Here is a 19752-nt window from a genome sequence, read left to right on the forward strand (position 1 = left end):
GTGTGGTACGCGGGCCTCTCACTGTTGTGGCCTCTCCCGTTGCGGAGCACAGGCTCCGGACGCGCAGGCTCAGCGGCCATGGCTCACGGGCCCAGCCGCTCCGCGGCATGTGAGATCTTCCCGGACCAGGGCACGAACCCGTGTCCCCTGCACCGGCAGGCGGACTCTCAACCACTGCGCCACCAGGGAAGCCCACTCTAGCCATTTTTAAATGGTGGTAGCCACTGGGTATTTGTACCTCTCACCCTCCTGATGCAGTCTTCCCATTTCAACCAGAGATGATTCTAATGGTCACCATATTAGGTAATAATGATTCTGCAGCTTAACTTGCTTATCCCTGTGGTTAGTCCCCAGTCCAGACTTCAGTTTCCATGCTGATGAATTCCTAGAAGTCTATGTCTCTGCCTCTGAACATCCTAACCACTTCTGGATCCAAATCATTGGCTCCCGCAGCCTGCAACTGGATAAGCTTGTCAGGGAGATGACCCAGCACTATGAAAATAGTCTGGTGAGTTGCCATAGGGACAGGGCAGGGGTTTGATGGAAAGCGGGCATATCTTTTTCATTGTGACATATTCTCTTCCCTTTTCTGTGGAGCAGCGGCTTGTTCTTCCTTCCTTCTGGTATCCACGGTTTACTTTTTGGCCTACCCCTTCCTAACTCTGCCCTCTCCTGCCTCCTCATCCCCTTGTGTAGCCTGAAGACTTGACTGTGCATGTAGGAGACATTGTCGCAGCACCTTTACCTACAAATGGTTCCTGGTATCGAGCCCGGGTCCTTGGCACCTTGGAGAATGGGAACCTGGACCTCTACTTCGTTGACTTTGGAGATAATGGATATTGTCCACTGAGAGACCTCAGGGTGCTCAGGTCAGCGTGGGGGACAGGCTGGAGTCTCACTTACTGACTCAGTCCTGGCCGTAGGGTGGTGAGCTGTTGGCACTTATCACCAGGGGGCGTTGGAAGAGAACCTCTTTACAGTGCTCAGATGATTATCATCTTCTGCAGGGCTAACTGCTGTCTAGAAGCCAGGAATATAAGAAGGCCCTTCTGGCACCAGGATTCTAATTTCAATTTCTTTCATTTTAGGAGTGACTTCCTAAGCCTTCCATTTCAAGCAATAGAGTGTAGTCTGGCACGGATAGCCCCCTCAGGTAAATTAGTCCTATTACCTATTGACTTTGCCTCCATATAGAATAACTTTCATAGAGCACGTGGGAGGGAGTCTCACATTCCCAGGCTTTTTGAGTTCTGGGGGCTCAGGTGCCTTTTCATCACCAGTGCTAGAAAGCAACGGTCAGAAACGTGCCTGGCAGTCAGACATAGGTGCCTTTTGAAGTAGACAAAGGTAGTTCCGGTTTTCCTCCAGGACATAATCCCACCCCCGTCAGCACTGACCCCTTCTTAGGCTCTCTCTACGATTTTTTATGAGGTGAACAATGGGAAGAGGAAGCTTTGGATGAGTTTGACAGACTCACTCACTGTGCTGGGTGGAAGCCCCTGGTGGCCAAGATCTCTAGCTACGTCCAGTCTGGGATCTCAACTTGGCCCAAGATCCACTTATACGACACTAGCAATGGGAAGGTAAGACTGGGGTTCACACGTTGCTCACTGTCTCTTCAGTGTATTTATAGCCTCATTTACTTTTTCTCTCCCAGAAACCCTTATTTGATGATATTCCTAACTCATAAGATCCTGCTTACTGAACCACCAAAGGAATTTTTTAAAGTATCAATCCTAGCTCTTCTGCCCTATTTCCTCTGATTTGCCCTTCCTTCAGAGAGAACATCATTCCCTTTTCATCTTTCTTCTCAGAAACTTGATATTGGGTTAGAATTAGTTCGTAAAGGATACGCAATTGAGCTTCCTGAAGACATGGAAGAAAACAGAGCCGTCCCAGTAACGTTGCACAATGTGGTGAGTGAGCATTGTAGTCATTCAGGGTGCTGCTTTGGGGCAAATCTGGTGCCTTGAGACAAGAGGGCTTCTAGTCGTGCATGAGAGTTCGTAGAGCATTCTCTTCTCTTAAGGACTCTGAGTTGCTCCGCTAGTTGTTCAGAGAAGACCTTGTGTGCCTCAGCAGCCAAACCGGATTCTGTGAGCAAAATGATGGGGCGGCTTCTCCTTTCCCACCAGCCAAACACATTCTTCCTTTTTCTCTTGTTTTCATCTCTTCAGGCCACAGAAACAGATGTCTCTCTCCGCAGCACGGTCACTGAGACCAAGAAGAGCCCTGGAGAGATGGCACATACCCTGTCCTGCCTCAGTTTATTAGGTACAAACAGCATTTTCTCCCTAGAGCATCTCTGGAAGTTACCATTTCTTAATCAGCCTCTCCAGCTAGGGAGGTTGTTAAGACTTACCTCTTAACCAAGGTGGTCATCGAGCACCAAGAAGCCCATTTTTCCCCTGAGCCTCAGTGGCAGTGCCTGCTAAATTAGGGCAGTGTCTAACTTTATCCCCATTTCCGCTAAATAGAAGCTGCCTCTGTGTCTGGTGATGATAACCTTGAAGATGACTACGTAGTCTGAAGTCACCTTCAGTTGCCTCAGCCATCCGCTTTGCGGTAAGTAGAGCTATCATCTATCTGTAGCAACAGGAAAGTAATGAGGGTGACAACAGGGGCCTTGCCTCTTCCCCATAGCCCATCTTACTACTACTTCTCTGCAGCTGCTTTCCTGTAGCTTTACTTTCAGACTGAGCCCTTTCAAGCTTTTTGTGTCTTTGTGTCTTTGGCAGGATTTGGCATAAGATTTGGTGCCTGGAGAGAGGAGCCTGTGATAGAGATCAGTGCAGTTCTTCCTTCATTATATACACGATCTGGCTTGCTGTGGACCAAATGCATTTGCTCCTTCCACTGGACTACCAGAAAGTGTGAGGGGTGGAGGGAGACAAACACATGCCCCTACTCCCCCGCCACCCCTGTGCCACTTCCAGTGTTTGAGTCCTGCTGCGCTACTTCCAGCCTGCTCAGTGTGCAGCTAGCTCCCCTCGACCACTCACAAAGCACACTACTGCTAGGCTGTGTCCTTTGGAGGCTGGGAAACAGCCAGGGTTTGGTTATTGGAAATGATGATTCTGCAGACTCCTGACTCACCTCATCAGGTGACTGGTTAAGGAGAGTTTTTTAAGTGGTGAACTCAAAGACTGCAGTTGAGTCAGGAGGCAAAGGCAAAACTCAGCATAATTATATTGAAAAGCCTCGGGAAGTGGGAAGAGGATACTGCCTCCCAGCCTCAACTGCTGATATGTTATTGGAGACAAGGTTTTTGAAACAGTGCTCCAACTATTTCCCAGTAAACTGGTTAAAATACAAGTAGACAAGGAGAGAGGTGACTCAGGAAATATTCTAAATTGCTGGTATAGTATCTATAATATATATGTATACACACGCAGCCATAGAGCTCATGTAGCTGTTCAAATCATTTGGGGTTCCTTTGCTGAATAAAGTTCTCAAGAAAATTATTTAAAACTAAATGCTGGTTGAATCACAAGGTGGAAACAAGTCTGTGGGTATCTTGTGAACTGAAATCTGGTGAAAATTGCCAAACACCTCACACAGAGGGGCCCATCTATGAAACATCTGTCCCTCTCACACACAGATCATATTCTTGCCGTAAAGCAACTTCAGAATTAATCATTCACTAAGACCCCACCTAAAAGGAGTAGACTAGGATTCTAGAAACATGGGTTCTAGGGATAGATCTTTGCTGTGAACTTATGGGGCCTGTTTCCTTATAGCACCTCTCTGTTTCTGACAGTATTTTGAGGATCCAGTGAGAACTGTGAAGGTATTTGGAAGTAATGTGGGTGGTAGAATGATGACAAATGAACTTTTTTTTGTTTTTAAAGATCAGCAAGGTAACGTAGAAGACTTAAAACTAGTATGTGAGGCTATCATATGCAGGATTTTTTAAATCTAGGAATTAGTGACGTCCACCCCTATACACATGGTAACTATATTTTCCCATAGACACAATTTTCACATTTTATTGTCTTAGAAAAGTCTCAGTACCAAGTAGCAGAAAGGCTTCAGTGAAGGAGCATCTCTGAGTAGCTTGGGTAGTCCCACAGGAATCAGTGAAGGGCTGCCATTGATACGACATCTCAGAGCTTGGCTGCACTCACTCAGTGAAGCAGGCTCGGCCCTGGAATTGGAGCTGCTGTACAACAGGGTCATGAGGCCAGTTAGTCTGCAGTTTCCTCAGCCTTTACGCCTTTTTTTTTTTTGGAATATTTATTTTTTTAATTGAAGTGTAGTTGATTTACACTGTTGTGCCAATCTCTGCTGTACAGCAGAGTGACTCAGTTATACACATAGAGACATTCTTTTTTTATATATTCTCTGCCATTATGGTTTATCACAGGATATTGAATATAGTTCCCTGTGCTATCAGTAGGACCTTCTTATCAGCCTTTACTCTTGAGAAGTCCCCTGATAGAAATCATTCATAGGACTTCTTGCTCTGGAAAATGAGTAGTGTCTCATTCTTTTTTTTTTTTTTTTTTTTTTGCGGTACGCGGGCCTCTCACTGTTGTGGCCTCTCCCGTTGCGGAGCACAGGCTCCGGACGTGCAGGCTAAGCGGCCATGGCTCACGGGCCCAGCCGCTCCGCGTCACGTGGGATCTTCCCAGACCGGGGCACAAACCCGTGTCCCTTGCATCGGCAGGCGGACTCTCAACCACTGTGCCACGAGGGAAGCCCGTGTCTCATTCTTAACTGTAGTTTGTTACTGTGTATGAAAGCCTGTTCCTTTAATATGGCCTTTAAGCCTTGTCAGTTTACATTGCATTGTGATGGGTTCCCTATTCCAGTATAACTCTCTATGTTTTCTGCTTCCTGGGATGCTCCTCCCCTTGAGCCAATGCCACAGGAACCATGTACCTTCTCTGATTTCCTGCACATCAAAGGAAAGGAAATAGCACTTGTCTCCAATTTGAACCAAAATATATGGGTGAAAGTCTCCCAGTAAGGCTTAAGTCTTCCTGAATTCCCTAGTGCTTGGTTTTGCTCCTGGCAGGTGCTCAGATGGTTAGAATAAATGAGGAAAGGCAAAAACTGAAAATCCTTGGGTCCTTTCTCTCTCTGGCTCAGGCCCCTTTGATCTTTTCAGTCATCAAATGTTTATCTGTCTATCCTACAATGAATTCAGCTCTGTGAGGCTCAAAGAAACAGTGAACACTTGAGGATTGCACTACCCTTTATTCCTAAGATGGAAGGTGTTCTGAATCACATCCTGGGCCCCTGGTTCTCATTTATCAAGGCTCCGAGCCCTTCACAGAGTAAGAATAAGCATGTTCAGGGAGTTTCACTGGGCAGGTGGCCTAGGTCCCTTTCAAGGGGATACACCATAAAGATGACATTGTTCCAGGGAGGAAGGGCCGGGTGATCTGGTCTGACCACTTCAAAGCCCATGTAGCTGAAGGCCCGTAGCAGGGCACCTGTGAAAAGAGAGAGGAAATTAGAACACTCTGAAACTCAGTACAACTGTTCCCCCAGCCTTGGCTTGTTCCAGTAGGGAATGACTTGGGGGGTGTGGGAAACAGTGTAGTGCAGGCACTGGGATGATGTGCTTTGGAGTCAAACAAACCTAGACACTAACCTGGCTGGAGTTTACCAGGAAGGTATAGTAAACTCTTGACCACCTTTGTCTTTTATCCAATGAAGTATAAACTCCTTGAGGGAGGAGGTGTAGTTTCTGTAACGTGTGCCTAGCATCTGGTTAATTATATTCCTATCCTCCTGGCCTAATGCCTGACCCTTTCACTCTATAGGTGTTTAATACACTTGAGATCCTTTCTGTCCTACCAGCCAGATCCCTTGAATGGCTTCTTTGTAGTTTCACCAGTGCTCCTTCAGTGTAGATTCTGAAATCTACGTGCAGGGCCTTCCTGATAGTCTAGTTATGACTTGAATGAACGGAATGCTAGATGCCTTAATTTCCTTGGCGGGGAGTAGGGGGTGGGTGTTGAATCCCTGAACTGCCTGAGCATGCCCTTTTTTAAAGAGTGAGGGGAAGAAGGTCTACCAAGGAAAAGTCACTTGTCAGCTGCTTCAGCACAAAGGGCCAGGAAGGACAGAGCAGATCCCCACCTCTGTCATTCCGGTTGTTTTGGAAGTTTACAAGCACAGAATCCACATTGGTCTTCTCCTCCACATACTCCAGTGTTGCAGTCAAACTAGGGACCAGAGGGAAAATGGTCAATGTAATGTTCGGCAAACTCAAAATCCAGAAAGATGCCTACTTGCAGCAGAAGAAATCTTATTAGTTTTTCCTGACCCAAGCCAGGAAATGAAAGTTGCTAAACTAGTTTTGATAGATTTTTTTCTCTGAAGCCAAGGGATTACACACTACTGGACTGACACCCATGCCATGGAAGGGGCTTGGGGTGAAGGGGCCACTCTATAAAGACAAACAGAGAGCACTTCCTTTCAACTATTTATGCATTCCCACTTGTGTTTCTGAATCAGTTTAGCAACCTCCCATGGGCTGTTATCCTTTGAACCCCAGATCCTGGCTCAGCTCACAGGCTTGTTCAGTGGTTTGAATGTATCCAGCTCCTGAATAAGCCCTCACTGGTTAGCATGCCCACTACCTGATAATGACATAAGAGCGAAATCCCCTAACCTCTTTGCTCCCCTCTCCCCCATACAGGCTCAGTCACCTTTCCCGGCTGCCTTGATCCAAGGCCCGGTATGGGATATCTAGGAAGAGTCTGTGGTCACAAAGAAGGCCGTGCCAATGGGCAGAGGTCGGGGGGGGTGAGGCGGAAGTGGAAGTCTAACTGCACCGGGTTCTGGTGAAGCAGGGGGTCAGTAGCCAGCACCGTCAGGTTCCCAGCCTGGAAAAGGAGTAAAAATGAGAGTAATATTCTCCTATTTCTGTGCTCACCTAACCCTCAAATCATATCTCAGGCCAGTTTGGGTGTGTCTGTGGAAGCAAGGCAGGGGCCGATGGAGAGCCTGGGAAAAGTGGAGCCAAGGTCTTACTCAATATCCCTCAGTCCTGGGACCTAACTCTGTTCCTATCATGGAGTCCTCTTTGATACAAATAATTTGGAATCTGGAGTCGATGGAGTATTACTGCCTGCTGACCTCACTCGGTGTGCTCTAACCATTCAGAAACATATTTACATCAGAGAGCTTAAAGCTGTGCCATCTATTTACTGTCTCACTGATAATACTCTTCTACTTTTTTCCATCATATGTTTTCTCTAAATTCTCCCATTTCTTATTTAAAATGCATAGCTCATACCTAGGCATGTTATTGAGATATGATAACAAAGGCAAGGGCAGGAGTTCTGGGTTCTAGTCCAGCTTAGCTGGACTAAGCTGGACACAGCTTAGCTATGTCTTAATACAGTCTATCTTTGTTTCTACTTTCTCTTTTCCCATCCTGCTTTTCACCACCAGCCCTAGGACCTTGCCTTAAGATCTCTGGACCAGAATCCTTGTCTATAAAGTAGCTTTTACACATGAGCTCCGAGGTCTCATCTAGCTCTAGCTTCTTATGATTTATTTTCCAACTAGCTAATGTCCCTTTGCAAGATATCATTACCGCAAGGGGCTGCCATGTCACAGCACCAGCTCCCAGTCCACTTACCGAATACAGTTCTTTAAGCTGGTCTTGATCACCCTGCTTGCTGCTTCTGCCCCTGTGAAGGCCTACTAGGGACTCAGGAGCACTGAAGACAGCAACGGGGTCGGAGTGTCAAGTCCTCCTGTTCCTTATAAGTGATGCTGATTGGGAAAAAGAGGTCCAAATTAGTTTATTTCTGAGTCTGAGATGGGGAAAGACTCTTAACTTCCAGGTACACAGGGCCAGGCTCTGGCACCATCTTCTGTATCTTATGTGAACCAACCTATCTGTTTCCATTTTCCCAAGCCAGCCAGATAGAAAACGTTTATGAAGCTCCATGCCAGCCTTCTACCTTATTTTGCTATTATCATCTTTTGCCACTTGGGAAGTTCTTTTGAATTCTTTTTTCTTTACAGTGTATATAAACAATTGCAAGTAGAGATGAAAACAAGCACCTTTTATAACAAGGCAGCATCTTCTCCCGGAGGGTGATCCGGTATTTGTAACGGTAAAGGTAATAGGCGTATGGTGACCAGATCGGGTAGAGGTAGTTCCGTGTTTTTCCCCTCTTGATATAAGAAAGGGAGTAGATAGAGGGGCGCAACCTGTTACGAGGCAGTTTCTTAGTTCAGTGCCTCCCCGAGGCAAAGTGAGGTTCAGGGATGGGTGGCAGAGGTTTAGGCAACTGGTGCCATTGTGACACGGTGAGCACTATGACATGGACAAAGGGTCAGCCCTTACATCACCTCAGGACTCCTCTCTGCTGCTCCCTACCCCGTTACCCTCTTAGGTAGCCCCAAGGCTCCTGTTCAACTAGTATGCACTTCACAGCTACACCGGAAGTTAAAATACTTTGGCTTCTGTAGTGGTTGGTAAACAGCCCTGGCTGACCACTTGTGCCCACACAATGTGGGCTCCTCTCTGGCATGTGCATGTGCGAACACACACTTCAGCAACTAAAGGGTTGGGGTCTGACACTGCAGGAAGCTTCTAAGGCCCTGATCCAGCATCTGACCTGACTGGTTGGTTCCTGGTTCCTATCAGTTAAATATTTTATCATCCCTACCTTTAATAAGCCAGTGGTGCTACCCATTGTTGAACTTTCTCATTGCCTTATAGGGTAGGAATTGCAAACTAAATGCCTGCAGGGACCTGGACAACTAATGGAAATTAGTGGAGCTGCTGGGCGGGACTGAAGCCAAATGAAAAGCCCACACCCTGGGCTTCCCTGGTGGCGCAGTGGTTGAGAGTCTGCCTGCCGATGCAGGGGACACGGGTTTGTGCCCCGGTCCGGGAGGATCCCACATGCCGCGGAGCGGCTGGGCCCGTGAGCCATGGCCCCCGAGCCTGCGCGTCCGGAGCCTGTGCTCCGCAATGGGAGAGGCCACAACAGTGAGAGGCCCGCCTACCGGAAAAAAACAAAACAAAACAAAAAGCTCACACCCTAAAAACAAGTGACACAATAGCTCCAAACAGCTGCCATGCAGGAATGCAGACTCAGTGGTACCAGATCATATGATTTTTCAACAGAAACTGGAAAGATTGATTTTTGTGATAAATTTCTCAAATTTTAAAAAAATATTGGCTACTAACTTAAAAAATAAAAATTGTTGATTAAAAAAATCAACATGGTGTGTAAAATTTGGTTCTGGGGCCACCAGTTTGAGACTTCTGCATATTCATTTATTCATCCATTTAAGAAATATTTATTGAGGGCCTACTATGAGCTTAGGGTACACAGTAAACAAAACAAAGATCCCCTGCCCCATGGAACTTCTAACAGTGAAAGAACAAACCTAAACACTAAACACAAGAAAATGATTTCATATGTTAGATGATAGCTGCTATGGAGGAAAATAGAGTAGAATAAAGAAGGATCAGGGGTGTGAAGGAGGTGGCGCAGTTGCAGTAATAAATAGGGTGATCTAAATAGGCCTCATTGAAAAGGTAACATTTAATCAAAGACCTGAAGGGGGTGAGGGATTTAGGCCAAGCGAGCATCTGAGGGTAAAAGCATTCTGTGTCAAAGCAACAGCCAGTGCAAAAGCCCTAAAGAGAATGTGTCAAATGTTTTCCACAAACAGCCAGGAGTCCACTGTGGGTGGAGTAGTATAAGCTATAGGGAGAGTAGAAAAAGAAGAGAGCTAATGGGGCCAGGTCATTGTAGGGCCTTATAGACCATTGTCTGGCCTTTTTCTTTTACTCTGAGTAAAGGGGAAAGTCATTGCAGGTTTTGGGTAGAAGAGACATGATATGACTTGTGTTTTTAGAAAGATTCTGACTGTTGTAAATAAACTGTAGAGCTTTAAACGATGTTTGTTAGGAGACTATTGCAGTAATCCAGGAGAAAGATAGTGTCTTATTCCAGGTTGGAGCATTGGAGGTGATGGGATGTGGCTGGATTCTGGAAATAGTAAAGGTAGCACCTACAGGATTTCCTGGCGTAGGAGAGAAGTTGAGTCCAAGAACTGAAAGAATGGAGTTACCATCAACTGAGAGGGGAAAGGCTGCAGGTGAGGCACTATGGGGCAGGGTATAGATATGGATTTAGTTTGGAGCATGTTAACTTTGAATTGTCCATTAGACATGGAAGGGGAAGATGACAGGCAGTTGGATATTCATGTCTGGAGTTTAGAAGACTAGGGTGAAGACAGAAATTTGAAGTCATTGGCGTATAAATGGTACGTTAAGCCATGAGACTGAATGGGATCACCAAGAGTGTGTACATTGAGAAGAGTAAAGATCCAAAAACTGAGTCCTGGGGGCCCTCTGAGAAGTGGGAAATAAAAGAGAAATCAGCAAAGGAGACTGTGAAGGAAAATAGTGAAGTAGGAAGGAAATAAAAACAAATTGGTGTCCTGGAAGCTAAGAAAGTGTAATTAGGAGGAGGGACTAATGGTCAAAGGCTGTTTACGTGTCAAATAACAGGATGTATAGAGCATCTCTCCATAAATCTCTTCTGCCAAACAGACCCTATTCACTCCATTTATATGGTTTACTCCCCAGTACTGAGACCCTCCACGGAGGGAACCGTCTCCCTTGTGATTTAGAATTCTTTAAACATGAGCCTAAATACTGCAGTGTCACGATTAAGGATTAGACGACTTCCTGGGGCTTGCAAGTTTTCCAGAGGATCCCATCCTTCCACCACTTTTAGGCAGGTTTGAAGTAAGGAAAAATGAGAGCAGCACCCTCTCCCCTCAGCATCCAGTTATCACAGAATGTCAGAATTGGAAGTGCCCTCAGAGAGCTACTAGAGCTCAGTCGAAGCCCCCATCTTAAAGACAAAGTGAAGCCAAGAGGGAAAGGGTGTCTTTCCCGGTGTCAGTGCACCTAACAGTCACTCCACTATGTGTCAGTGGCTATGGGTGTCCCTCCCCCGAAAAGAAATTGGGAGAAGGGAGTAGAGGCATGCTGAATCGTGGAGCATTCATCCCAGATCTCCGGTCTCGAGGCAGTCTAGTCGCAGCCCAATCCGGGCCCGGGCTTTCCCCGGGCTTCCCCTGGGCTCAGCTCGGACAGAGCCGCGCCGGCTCAGGCGCGCCGCGGGCACCCGGTGGGGGCCTTTCCTGCCACCGGCGCCGGGGGCCTTCTACGCCTCCATCCGTGCCCGAGAACATGGCGGCGGCCCCAGGCAGAGCTCTGCTGCGGGCGGGCACTGAGCGGCTGGTGCGAGGAGGGGTTTTGGAGCTCCTCCGGCCGCGACTTGAAGGGGGCACCTCCGGCCTGGAGCGCGACTTCAGCCTGTCTCACAGTCGGGTGAGGGCCGGGTGTGCGTTCTGGGGCTCCTTGACTGGGGCGCGTTGAGACCTGGTGGGGCCCCGGCCTGCGGGTGGTGGGCTCTCCTTGAGGGCCCGGCGGCCAGAGGAGGAGGCTTCTCCGTGGAGACTCGCTCACCCTCGCTCCCCCGGCCGCCAGGGCACGGTCATTGTGGAGCGGTGGTGGAAGGTGCCGCTAGCGGGAGAGGGCCGGAAGCCGCGCCTGCACCGGCGGCACCGCGTCTACAAGCTGGCGGAGGACACGAAACACCGGCCCAAAGACAACCTGGAGCTCATCCTCACGCAGTCGGTGGAGGGTAAGGCCCAGGCAGAGGTGCTTCCTGTCTCAGGCTGGTCCTGTTTGGCATCAGCTTTTTTCTGCCCTTTCACTAATTTGGGGGAATGACCAGCTCATATTTGAGAAGAGGAAGCCATAAGAAGTACTGTGATGGTGACATTGGCCTCCTACATAGAAAATCAGAACATGAATGCAGCAGCATCATTAACAGTGTGTGGGGAGAAAGAGACCTGAGAGTATGTGCCACAGATACTGAAATCCCGTGATGGGACAGTGCTTCACTTTGTACAGGGAATATTAAGTTTCTAAATCAGGTCCTAAAGAAATGAATTAGAAATCTCTTAAGTGTTGTCCTAGCGAATACTAATATTTCTTCTAGGAAGAATAAGCACTGTGAGAGAATAAGAGGTCTTTTTTCCTTTGATCATCTCCTTTTTTAGGGACTGCTCGATAATTCTGATCCAGTGTCTCTGTTCTCTGTTGGCAGAACTTGGAGTCCGAGGTGACCTGGTCTCAGTGAAAAAATCTGTAGGCCGTAATCGACTACTTCCTCAAGGACTGGCTGTATATGCATCTCCTGAAAACAGGAAGCTGTTTGAAGAGGAGAAATTGGTGAGCCCGGAAGACGGCAGAGGGACTTGGAGGAATTAAAACCTTAAGATTACCTCTAGCAACTTCTTCTAGCCCCTACTTCATTTTCAGATGAAGTAGGGGCTAGAACAGGAATTCAGAAGCCCAGCCTATGCCAAGCATAGCAAGAGTTTGTTATTAGTTACCACAAACTCATTTTTCTTTTTTTTTCATCTGTAACTTTCTTTTCTAGCTGAGACAGGAAGGAAAATTAGAGAAGATCCAGACCAAGGCAGGTGAGACGGTGAGTAGAAACATAGAAAATCTTTATTTATGGGTCACCTACAAAGTCACCAACCTCTTCCTGAAAGACTTCTTGATTTCCTTGAAGTCTCCTGATTTCAAGCACAAGGTAGGGGCAAGGGGAAGTGTTGTGGCTACCATAACTGGTATTGAGATATCCTAGGATATCCTGACCTGTTGGGTGAAGTGCTCTAGTTTATTGAGGGAGGCCCCAACCTGGGTACCAGGGGACCCATGGAAAAGTGAGATGAGGACTCTGCCTTCGGGCTTGTTTACAGACAAGTTGGAGAGAAAATAGACACATGAGAAAGTGATAAACTCAAGGCAGTAAATTATGAGTGACATGGACCAAAATGGATTAGGGTCATTGGGAAAGGATTTTTTTCAGATGGGATTGAATTAGGCCTTATGGGATTAGTAGGCTTTGGATAGACCAGGAGGGTGGGAAAGGTATTCTTAAGGGAGAAAAAGTAGATAGTTAAGGCACGTTGTTGTTGTTGTTGTTTAATTTTAAAAAAAGTTTATGCAATTTTTAAAGGTTACACTTCATTTACAGTTATTATAAAATATTGGCTATAGTCCCCATGTTGTAGAATACATCCTTGTAGCCTGTCTTACACTCTATATCTGTGCATCTGTTTCTTTTTTGTTATATTCACTGGTTTGTTGTATTTTTTAGATTCCACATATAAGTTATCATACAATATTTGTCTTTCTCTGACTTATTTCACTTAGCATAATGCCCTCCAAGTCCATCCTTGTTGTTGCAAATGGCAAGATTTTGTTCTTCTTTATGGCTTAGTATTCCATTGTGTGTGTATGTGTATGCACATACATATTTTTTAATGTGTGTATATATACACATATATACTACACCTTCTTTATCAGTTCATCTGTTGATGGACACTTAGGTTGCTTCCATATCTTGGCAATTGTAAATAATGCGGCTGTGAACATTGGGGTGCACGTATCTTTTCAAATTAGTGTTTTTGGTTTTTTCAGACATATACCCAGGAGTGGAATTGCTAGGTCATATTTTTAGTTTTTTGAGAAACCGCTATACTGTTTTCCACAGTGGCTGCACAAACTTACATTCCCACCAACAGTGTATGAGAGTTCCCTTTCTTCCACATCCTCTCCAACATTTGTTATTTGTGTTCTTTTTAATGATAGCCATTCTGACAGGTGTGAGGTGATATCTCAGTTAAAGCATGTTTTAAAATAGAAAGTAGACCAGTCTAGCTAAAACAGAGGACTTCTATTAGGAAATATATGACTGGAAAGAGGGTTGGGGCATGATTTACAAAACATCTTTAATCCTCAGCTAATGAATTTATACTTCGTTCTGTAAGCAGGGAGGAATTGTTATGGTGTAGGGGTGGGATTGAAGGGCCAGAATATTGTGTTAAAACAGTCTGTGAAAATCATTCCATCCTGAGATATACCAGCAGCCCCCATTGGTGAGCCCAACCTTGGTTTGGGGGGCGGTGTTTAAAAACAGTTTTAAAATTTAAAAAAAATTTTTCTTTCTTTCGACTGTGCCAGGTCTTAGTTGCAGCATGCAGACTTCTTAGTTGCAGCGTGCATGTGGGATCTAGTTCCCCGACCAGGGATTGAACCCGAGCCCCCTGCATTGGGAGCACGGAGTCTTACCCACTGGACCAGTAGGGAAGTCCCTGATGAGCCTAACTTTGACATGGCCTGTTTCTCCTTGCTTAGGAATAGCCACGTATAGGCAGCATTTCCTTTCAAAGCATCGCTAAAACGTCTTTCCATAATATCAGCCTTGAGACAATGAGAATTTTTATCTTTCGTATTCATCATCTCACCTGTCTTGGCTATGAGGCAGAAATTGTGCTTAGCCTCTCTGACTGTGTGCCTCTTGGCCTCTTGCTAACATGTTTCCTCTCCTTTGATTACAACTCTAACCTATCTTCTGTGTATAATTCCTCTCAGACAGTGAAATTTCTGAGAAGATGTCACCTGCAGGTAGGGATGAAGAACAATGTCAAATGGGAGCTAAACCCTGAAATAGTTGCCCGCCACTTCCTCAGAAATGTGAGTATTCCCAAACACTGCTGTACCCCTGAGGGTGGAAACTACCCCTGGGAAGAAGAAGCTACCGCAGGATTGATCCCTCTGTTAGGAAAGGGTATGATCATCCAGCTGGAGTTACGGAAAGCATTTTTTGTTTTTAATTGAAGTATAGTTGATTTACAATGTTGTGTTAATTTTCTGCTGTACAGCAAAGTGATTCAGTTATACATATATATACATCCTTTTTCATATTTTTTTATTATGGTTTTTTACAGGATATTGAATATAGTTCCCTGTGCTGTACAGTAGGACTTCGTTTTTTATCCATTCTATACATAATAGTTTGCATCTGCTAATCCCAAACTCCCAATCCATCCCTCCCCCACCTGGCAACCACAAGTCATTTCCCTCCCACACCCGTGTAAACCAATCAAGAACGCTTTCCCTAAGTTGGACAGCCTCATGTAAATCAATGCAACCTGCCCCTTGGCAACCACAAGCCTGTCCTCTACGTTTGTGAGTCTGTTTCTGTTTCATAGATCTTTTTTCTAATATAAATTTATTTATTTATTTATTTTTGGCTGCATTGGGTCTTCGTTGCTGCACGTAGGCTTTCTCTAGTTGCGGTACGCAGGCTTCTGATTGTGGTGGCTTCTCTTGTTGTGGAGCACGGGCTCTAGGCACGCAGGCTTCAGTAGTTGTGGCACGCAGGCTCAGCTGTGGCTTATGGGCTCTAGAGTGCAGGCTCAGTAGTTGTGGCGCATGGACTTAGTTGCTCCGTGGCATGTGGGATCTTCCCGCACCAGGGCTCGAACCCATGTCCCCTGCATTGGCAGGTGGGTTCTTAACCACTGTGCCACCAGGGAAGTTCTGTTTCATACATCATTTATGTCATATTTTAGATTCCACATATAAGTGATATCATATGGCATTTGTCTTTTTTTTTTGTGGTATGTGGGCCTCTCACCGCTGTGGCCTCTCCCATTGCGGAGCACAGCCTCTGGATGCGCAGGCTTAGCGGCCATGGCTCACGGGCCCAGCCATTCCGTGGCATGTGGGATCCTCTCAGACCAGGGCATGAACCCACGTCCTCCCCCATCGGCAGGTGGACTCTCAACCACTGCGCCACCAGGGAAGCCCTGGCATTTGTCTTAGTTCACTTAGTATGATAATCTCTAGGTCCATCTGTGTTGCTGCAAATGGCATTATTTCATTCTTTTTTATGGCTGAGTAGTATTCCATTGTATATACGTACCACATCTTCTTTTTCCATTCATCTGTTGATGGACATTTAGGTTGTTTCAATGTCTTGGCTATTGTGAATAGATCTGCCGTGAACAGAGAGGTGCATGTATCTTTTTGAATTATAGTTTTGTCCAGATACATGCCCAGGAGTGGGATTGCTGGATCATATGGTAGCTCTATTTTTAGTTTTTTAAGGAACCTCCATACTGTTTTCCATAGTGGCTGTACCAATTTACATTCCCACCAACAGTGTAGAAAGGTTCCCTTTTCTCCACACCCTCTCCAGCATTTGTTATCTGTAGACTTTTTAATGATGACCATTCTGACCAGTGTGAGGTGGTAGTTCATTGTACTTTTGATTTGCGTTTCTCTGATAATTAGCGATGATGAGCATCTTTTCATGTGCCTGTCAGCCATTAGTATGTCTCCTTTGAAGAAATGTCTATTTAGGTCTTCTGCCCATTTTTCTGATTAGGTTGTTTTTTTGTTGAGTTGTTTGAGCTGATAGTATATTTTGGAAATTAAGCCCTTGTCAGTAGCTTCATTTGCAAGTATTTTCTCCCAGTCCATAGGTTGTCTTTTCGTTTTGTTTATGGTTTCCTTTGCTGTGCAAAAGCTTGTAAATGGTCTCAATTGTTTACTTTTGCTTTTATTTCTATTGCCCTGGGATACTGACCTAGGAAAACACTGGTACGATTTATGTCAGAATGTTTTGCCTACGTTCTCTTCTAGGAGTTTTATGTTGTCCTGTCTTACATTTTAAGTCTTTAAGCCATTTTGAGTTTATTTTTGTGTATGGTGTGAGGAAGTGTTCTAACGTCGCTGATTTACATGCGGCTGTCCAACTTAGGGAAAGCGTTCTTGATTGGTTTGCAGGGGTGTGGGAGGGAAATAACTGAGGATGGTCACATAGATTCTGAAGACTGATAGGAGAAGATGGTGGGATCATTTATTTTCTCTAGCTAGGGAAAACCTGGGGAAATGTGACTCACTGGAGAATTCTTACTTTTGTGGGTGAAGTGAGTTTGATCTCAAGCCCTGTTTCTCTTTGTGAATCCACCTCCCTTTCTGAGAAATTAGGACTGAGTTATTCTGCCACTATTTATGGAGGTTTGTGCCTTTCCATGGGATCAGCCAGGGTAACCCCCCCCCCCGTTATATTCACCCATGTACAGGAAAATCTAGAGGTTGCCTGGAGTGGCAACCATGTAAACAGAGTTCCCTTTGGCTGTGATTGATTTTTTTTGCAGCTTGGTGTTGTGGTTGCCCCACATGCATTAAAGTTACCAGAAGAGCCTATCACACAGAGGGGCGAGTACTGGTGTGAGGTGACGGTGAGTGTTTCACATCCTGTCTCCTTTTTCTCACTGGGTAGAAAGCTGGGATTGGGTGGTGTTAGTTCGTATCTGCCCCACTGATCTGAAGATTCCTGTTGTTTTGTGTACAGGTAAATGGGCTTGACACTGTGAGGGTACCTATGTCTGTGGTGAACTTTGAGAGGCCCAAGACCAAAAGATATAAGTACTGGTTAGCCCAGCAAGCTGCCAGCTCCACAGGCTCCCAGACCATCTGAACCTGTTCTACCTCGAAAGCAGCAAAGCAGAATCAGAGGAGAGGTGGAGCGAAGATGGGCCAGCACCGTGATATCACTCCCAGCTCTGACCAAACATGGAATTTTAGAAAGCACGTGGAGACAGCGACAGCAGACTAGACTGAATATACGTTGAATTGTCCATATTTGCCATCTTCAGCAGTTATCACATCTAGCGTTATTGGGGCAGGCCTACTCCAGAAGTACCAGGCTGTAGATTTGATAAGCTAAATATTAATAGACCAAAAGAGTCTAGATCTATTTAGCCTCGTCCTACATTGGAATTCATTGGAATAAATGATAGAGATAGCTCATTCTCATCATCCAAACTAAACGTTTGTATCTGAAAAAAAAAATAAAGAGGTTGTGTTCTTTTTAGGTGTTGTTTACTGGACTGAGTAGACTGGGGACAGGACCTCTGTGTGGGATGTCCTCTTGAGCCACTGGGGTTTACTGCTAAAAAGAAAAAAAGAGAATACATTTGCAGGCTACAGCCCACAGTTGCTATGGACAAAATTACTCAACAAGTTGATATGCCTTTTATGGTCTTAAAACTTATTAGGTACGCTAATACAGCCCTCAGTACAAATAAGCACAGTGGAGTGTGAATAAGGCCTAAGGGAAATTGTCGGAGAAAATGACGCTGGGATGAAAGAAGTTTAAAAAGGGAACTTCTGTTTTATTTCTTCAACCACTTCCTGAAATTTTGAAAAAGAAAATACCTTGGTTTCCAGACCAAGGTTAAGATATGGGGCTAGTTCGTAGGTAATTACGGAATAGGAGATGAGGCAAGTAGATAGTTCTGTGTAAGTTCAAGGTCCATTCCTGGAAAAAAGACCAACTGTTGACAAGCGGATTGTGCCAGAGTCACTCAAATAAATATGAGACTTTGCAGTTTAGGAAGGATAAAGATGAGACCATTGACTCTACTGCTACCCTTACCAGAGAAATTGGTTTCTATCATCCTATTTGAGCTCACCTGCCTTGCCAAGCCAACTACTTTCATGCACAGAAAGCCATCCCTGCTACTGGGCGTTCTGTCGTCAGTAGTTGTGCTAATATCTGTATCCAGCCTCACACTTGCCAGAACTCTGTGACAGGTCGAGCACTGGTATTGTTTGCAGTTGCCATTTGATTGTCAGATTTGCCATCAATCCCTGCTGTCCTTGAAATGGAAAGCTCACTTAACACTGCATCTTTCCACACCACCACCACCATGATGACGCTCTCTGAAACTGAGCACAGGAGCAACAGTCCACATAGCGAATCTCAAAAAGTGTTCAGATACTTGTCATGAGGTGAGTTCCTGGTAAAACAGACTGAGTTGGAGATTTAGGTGCAGGAAGTTTACTGGGGGTGTCCTCTAGATTAACACCTGTTGGGGCATGAAGGAAGCAAAATTCGGTAGAGGGAGAAGTTGAGCTGACGCAGTCTCAACAAAGGCCTTAGTCCCCCAGGGAGCTCAAGCTAGGGTGGCTTGAGCCATCTAGGTGTGTACCATGTTGAGGCAAGTGGCCAGGCCTATAGAACCCCATGCTGACCAGGAAAGGGTCTTGGGTGAGGTGACTGATTTCAGGCACAGGCAGTTCCCAGAGGGGAACTCAGATGAGAGCTGTGCACATTCTCAGCAGCTTGGGAAGTGAGGGCTTCGGTGCTGAAGGGAGCAATCTGGGCAGCACACCACAGTCTCCACTACAGTCCACTTCTTGTGCTGTCAGGTCAGTTTGTTCATAAGTTCTAAAACGATCCCTTCAGGATCCTGATGGGCTTCCTTTCCTGGGAAAACTTAGAGGAAGATCTGGGACAGACTACAGCCCCTGCTGCTGTAGCTTAAGTCTACAACTGGTACTTACCTCCCACTACCCATTCTAGATTCTTCCTAACCCCCCCCCCAATTTATACTTCTGTTAGTCCACATGGGTTACCTGATCAAGTCCTCAGAGCCCAGAGTTGGGATAGGAGGTGTAGTTTTCCCCAGTTGGGTCACTGAGAGTGATGATAATGGAGGGCTGCTCCTACATCCAGCCCCCGTTTCCCAGACCCATATATTTTACTTGGGGATAGCACTCTAGGTTGTCTGTTGATCCAGGGTATATACTGCATCCTGGAGGACAGTGTCTCATCTTCACAGGGTGTCATCTCCAAGCTGGTGTCTCAGCTGTGCCTTTAACAAGATGTTCCATTATTGTATCAGGTGGGTTGCTTCTGGATGGTGTGGTATATGATCAGACCATGGATCCTATGATCATGTACCCAGTGCTGTACCTCCTTGCTATAACATGGTCTCTTGTTCCAGTGCACTGTTATGCAAGATCTCATGCCAGTGGATCAAATATTCTGTAAGCCCTTAGATGATGGTGGCAGGAAAGGT

The 19752-nt window shown here is 45.8% G+C and overlaps 3 protein-coding genes across 5 annotated transcripts in view; 2 read left to right on the forward strand and 1 right to left on the reverse strand.

Moving 5' to 3' along the window:
* The window catches only part of TDRKH (tudor and KH domain containing), a 23292-nt gene extending 19841 nt beyond the window's left edge, over positions 1–3451 (forward strand). For all 3 annotated transcript variants that reach the window (XM_029231169.1, XM_029231170.1, XM_029231168.1), the window contains 8 exons: positions 348–508; positions 697–869; positions 1089–1153; positions 1432–1583; positions 1815–1916; positions 2178–2274; positions 2478–2565; positions 2739–3451. In XM_029231169.1, the coding sequence (XP_029087002.1) occupies positions 348–508; positions 697–869; positions 1089–1153; positions 1432–1583; positions 1815–1916; positions 2178–2274; positions 2478–2530 (803 nt within the window). In that variant the 3' untranslated portion in view covers positions 2531–2565; positions 2739–3451. The remainder of the gene's footprint in view (positions 1–347; positions 509–696; positions 870–1088; positions 1154–1431; positions 1584–1814; positions 1917–2177; positions 2275–2477; positions 2566–2738) is intronic.
* A 1847-nt stretch (positions 3452–5298) lies between these two features.
* Positions 5299–11508, reverse strand: OAZ3 (ornithine decarboxylase antizyme 3). Its single transcript, XM_029231038.1, is given in 7 exon segments — positions 5299–5441; positions 6094–6179; positions 6666–6760; positions 6762–6842; positions 7604–7678; positions 7680–7740; positions 11477–11508. Coding segments are annotated over 7 exon segments (573 nt in total).
* Positions 11184–17759, forward strand: MRPL9 (mitochondrial ribosomal protein L9). Its single transcript, XM_029231037.1, has 7 exons — positions 11184–11338; positions 11498–11654; positions 12123–12247; positions 12459–12509; positions 14465–14566; positions 17041–17124; positions 17238–17759. Exons 1-7 carry the CDS (start codon positions 11198–11200, stop codon positions 17361–17363), a joined length of 786 nt encoding a protein of 261 aa, XP_029086870.1. The 5' UTR covers positions 11184–11197; the 3' UTR covers positions 17364–17759.
* Positions 17760–19752: the final 1993 nt, after the last annotated feature.

The sequence above is a fragment of the Monodon monoceros genome, unplaced genomic scaffold, assembly GCF_005190385.1.
Source record: "Monodon monoceros isolate NGI ecotype Baffin Bay Population unplaced genomic scaffold, NGI_Narwhal_1 Super_Scaffold_18, whole genome shotgun sequence".
Classification (NCBI taxonomy): domain Eukaryota; kingdom Metazoa; phylum Chordata; class Mammalia; order Artiodactyla; family Monodontidae; genus Monodon; species Monodon monoceros.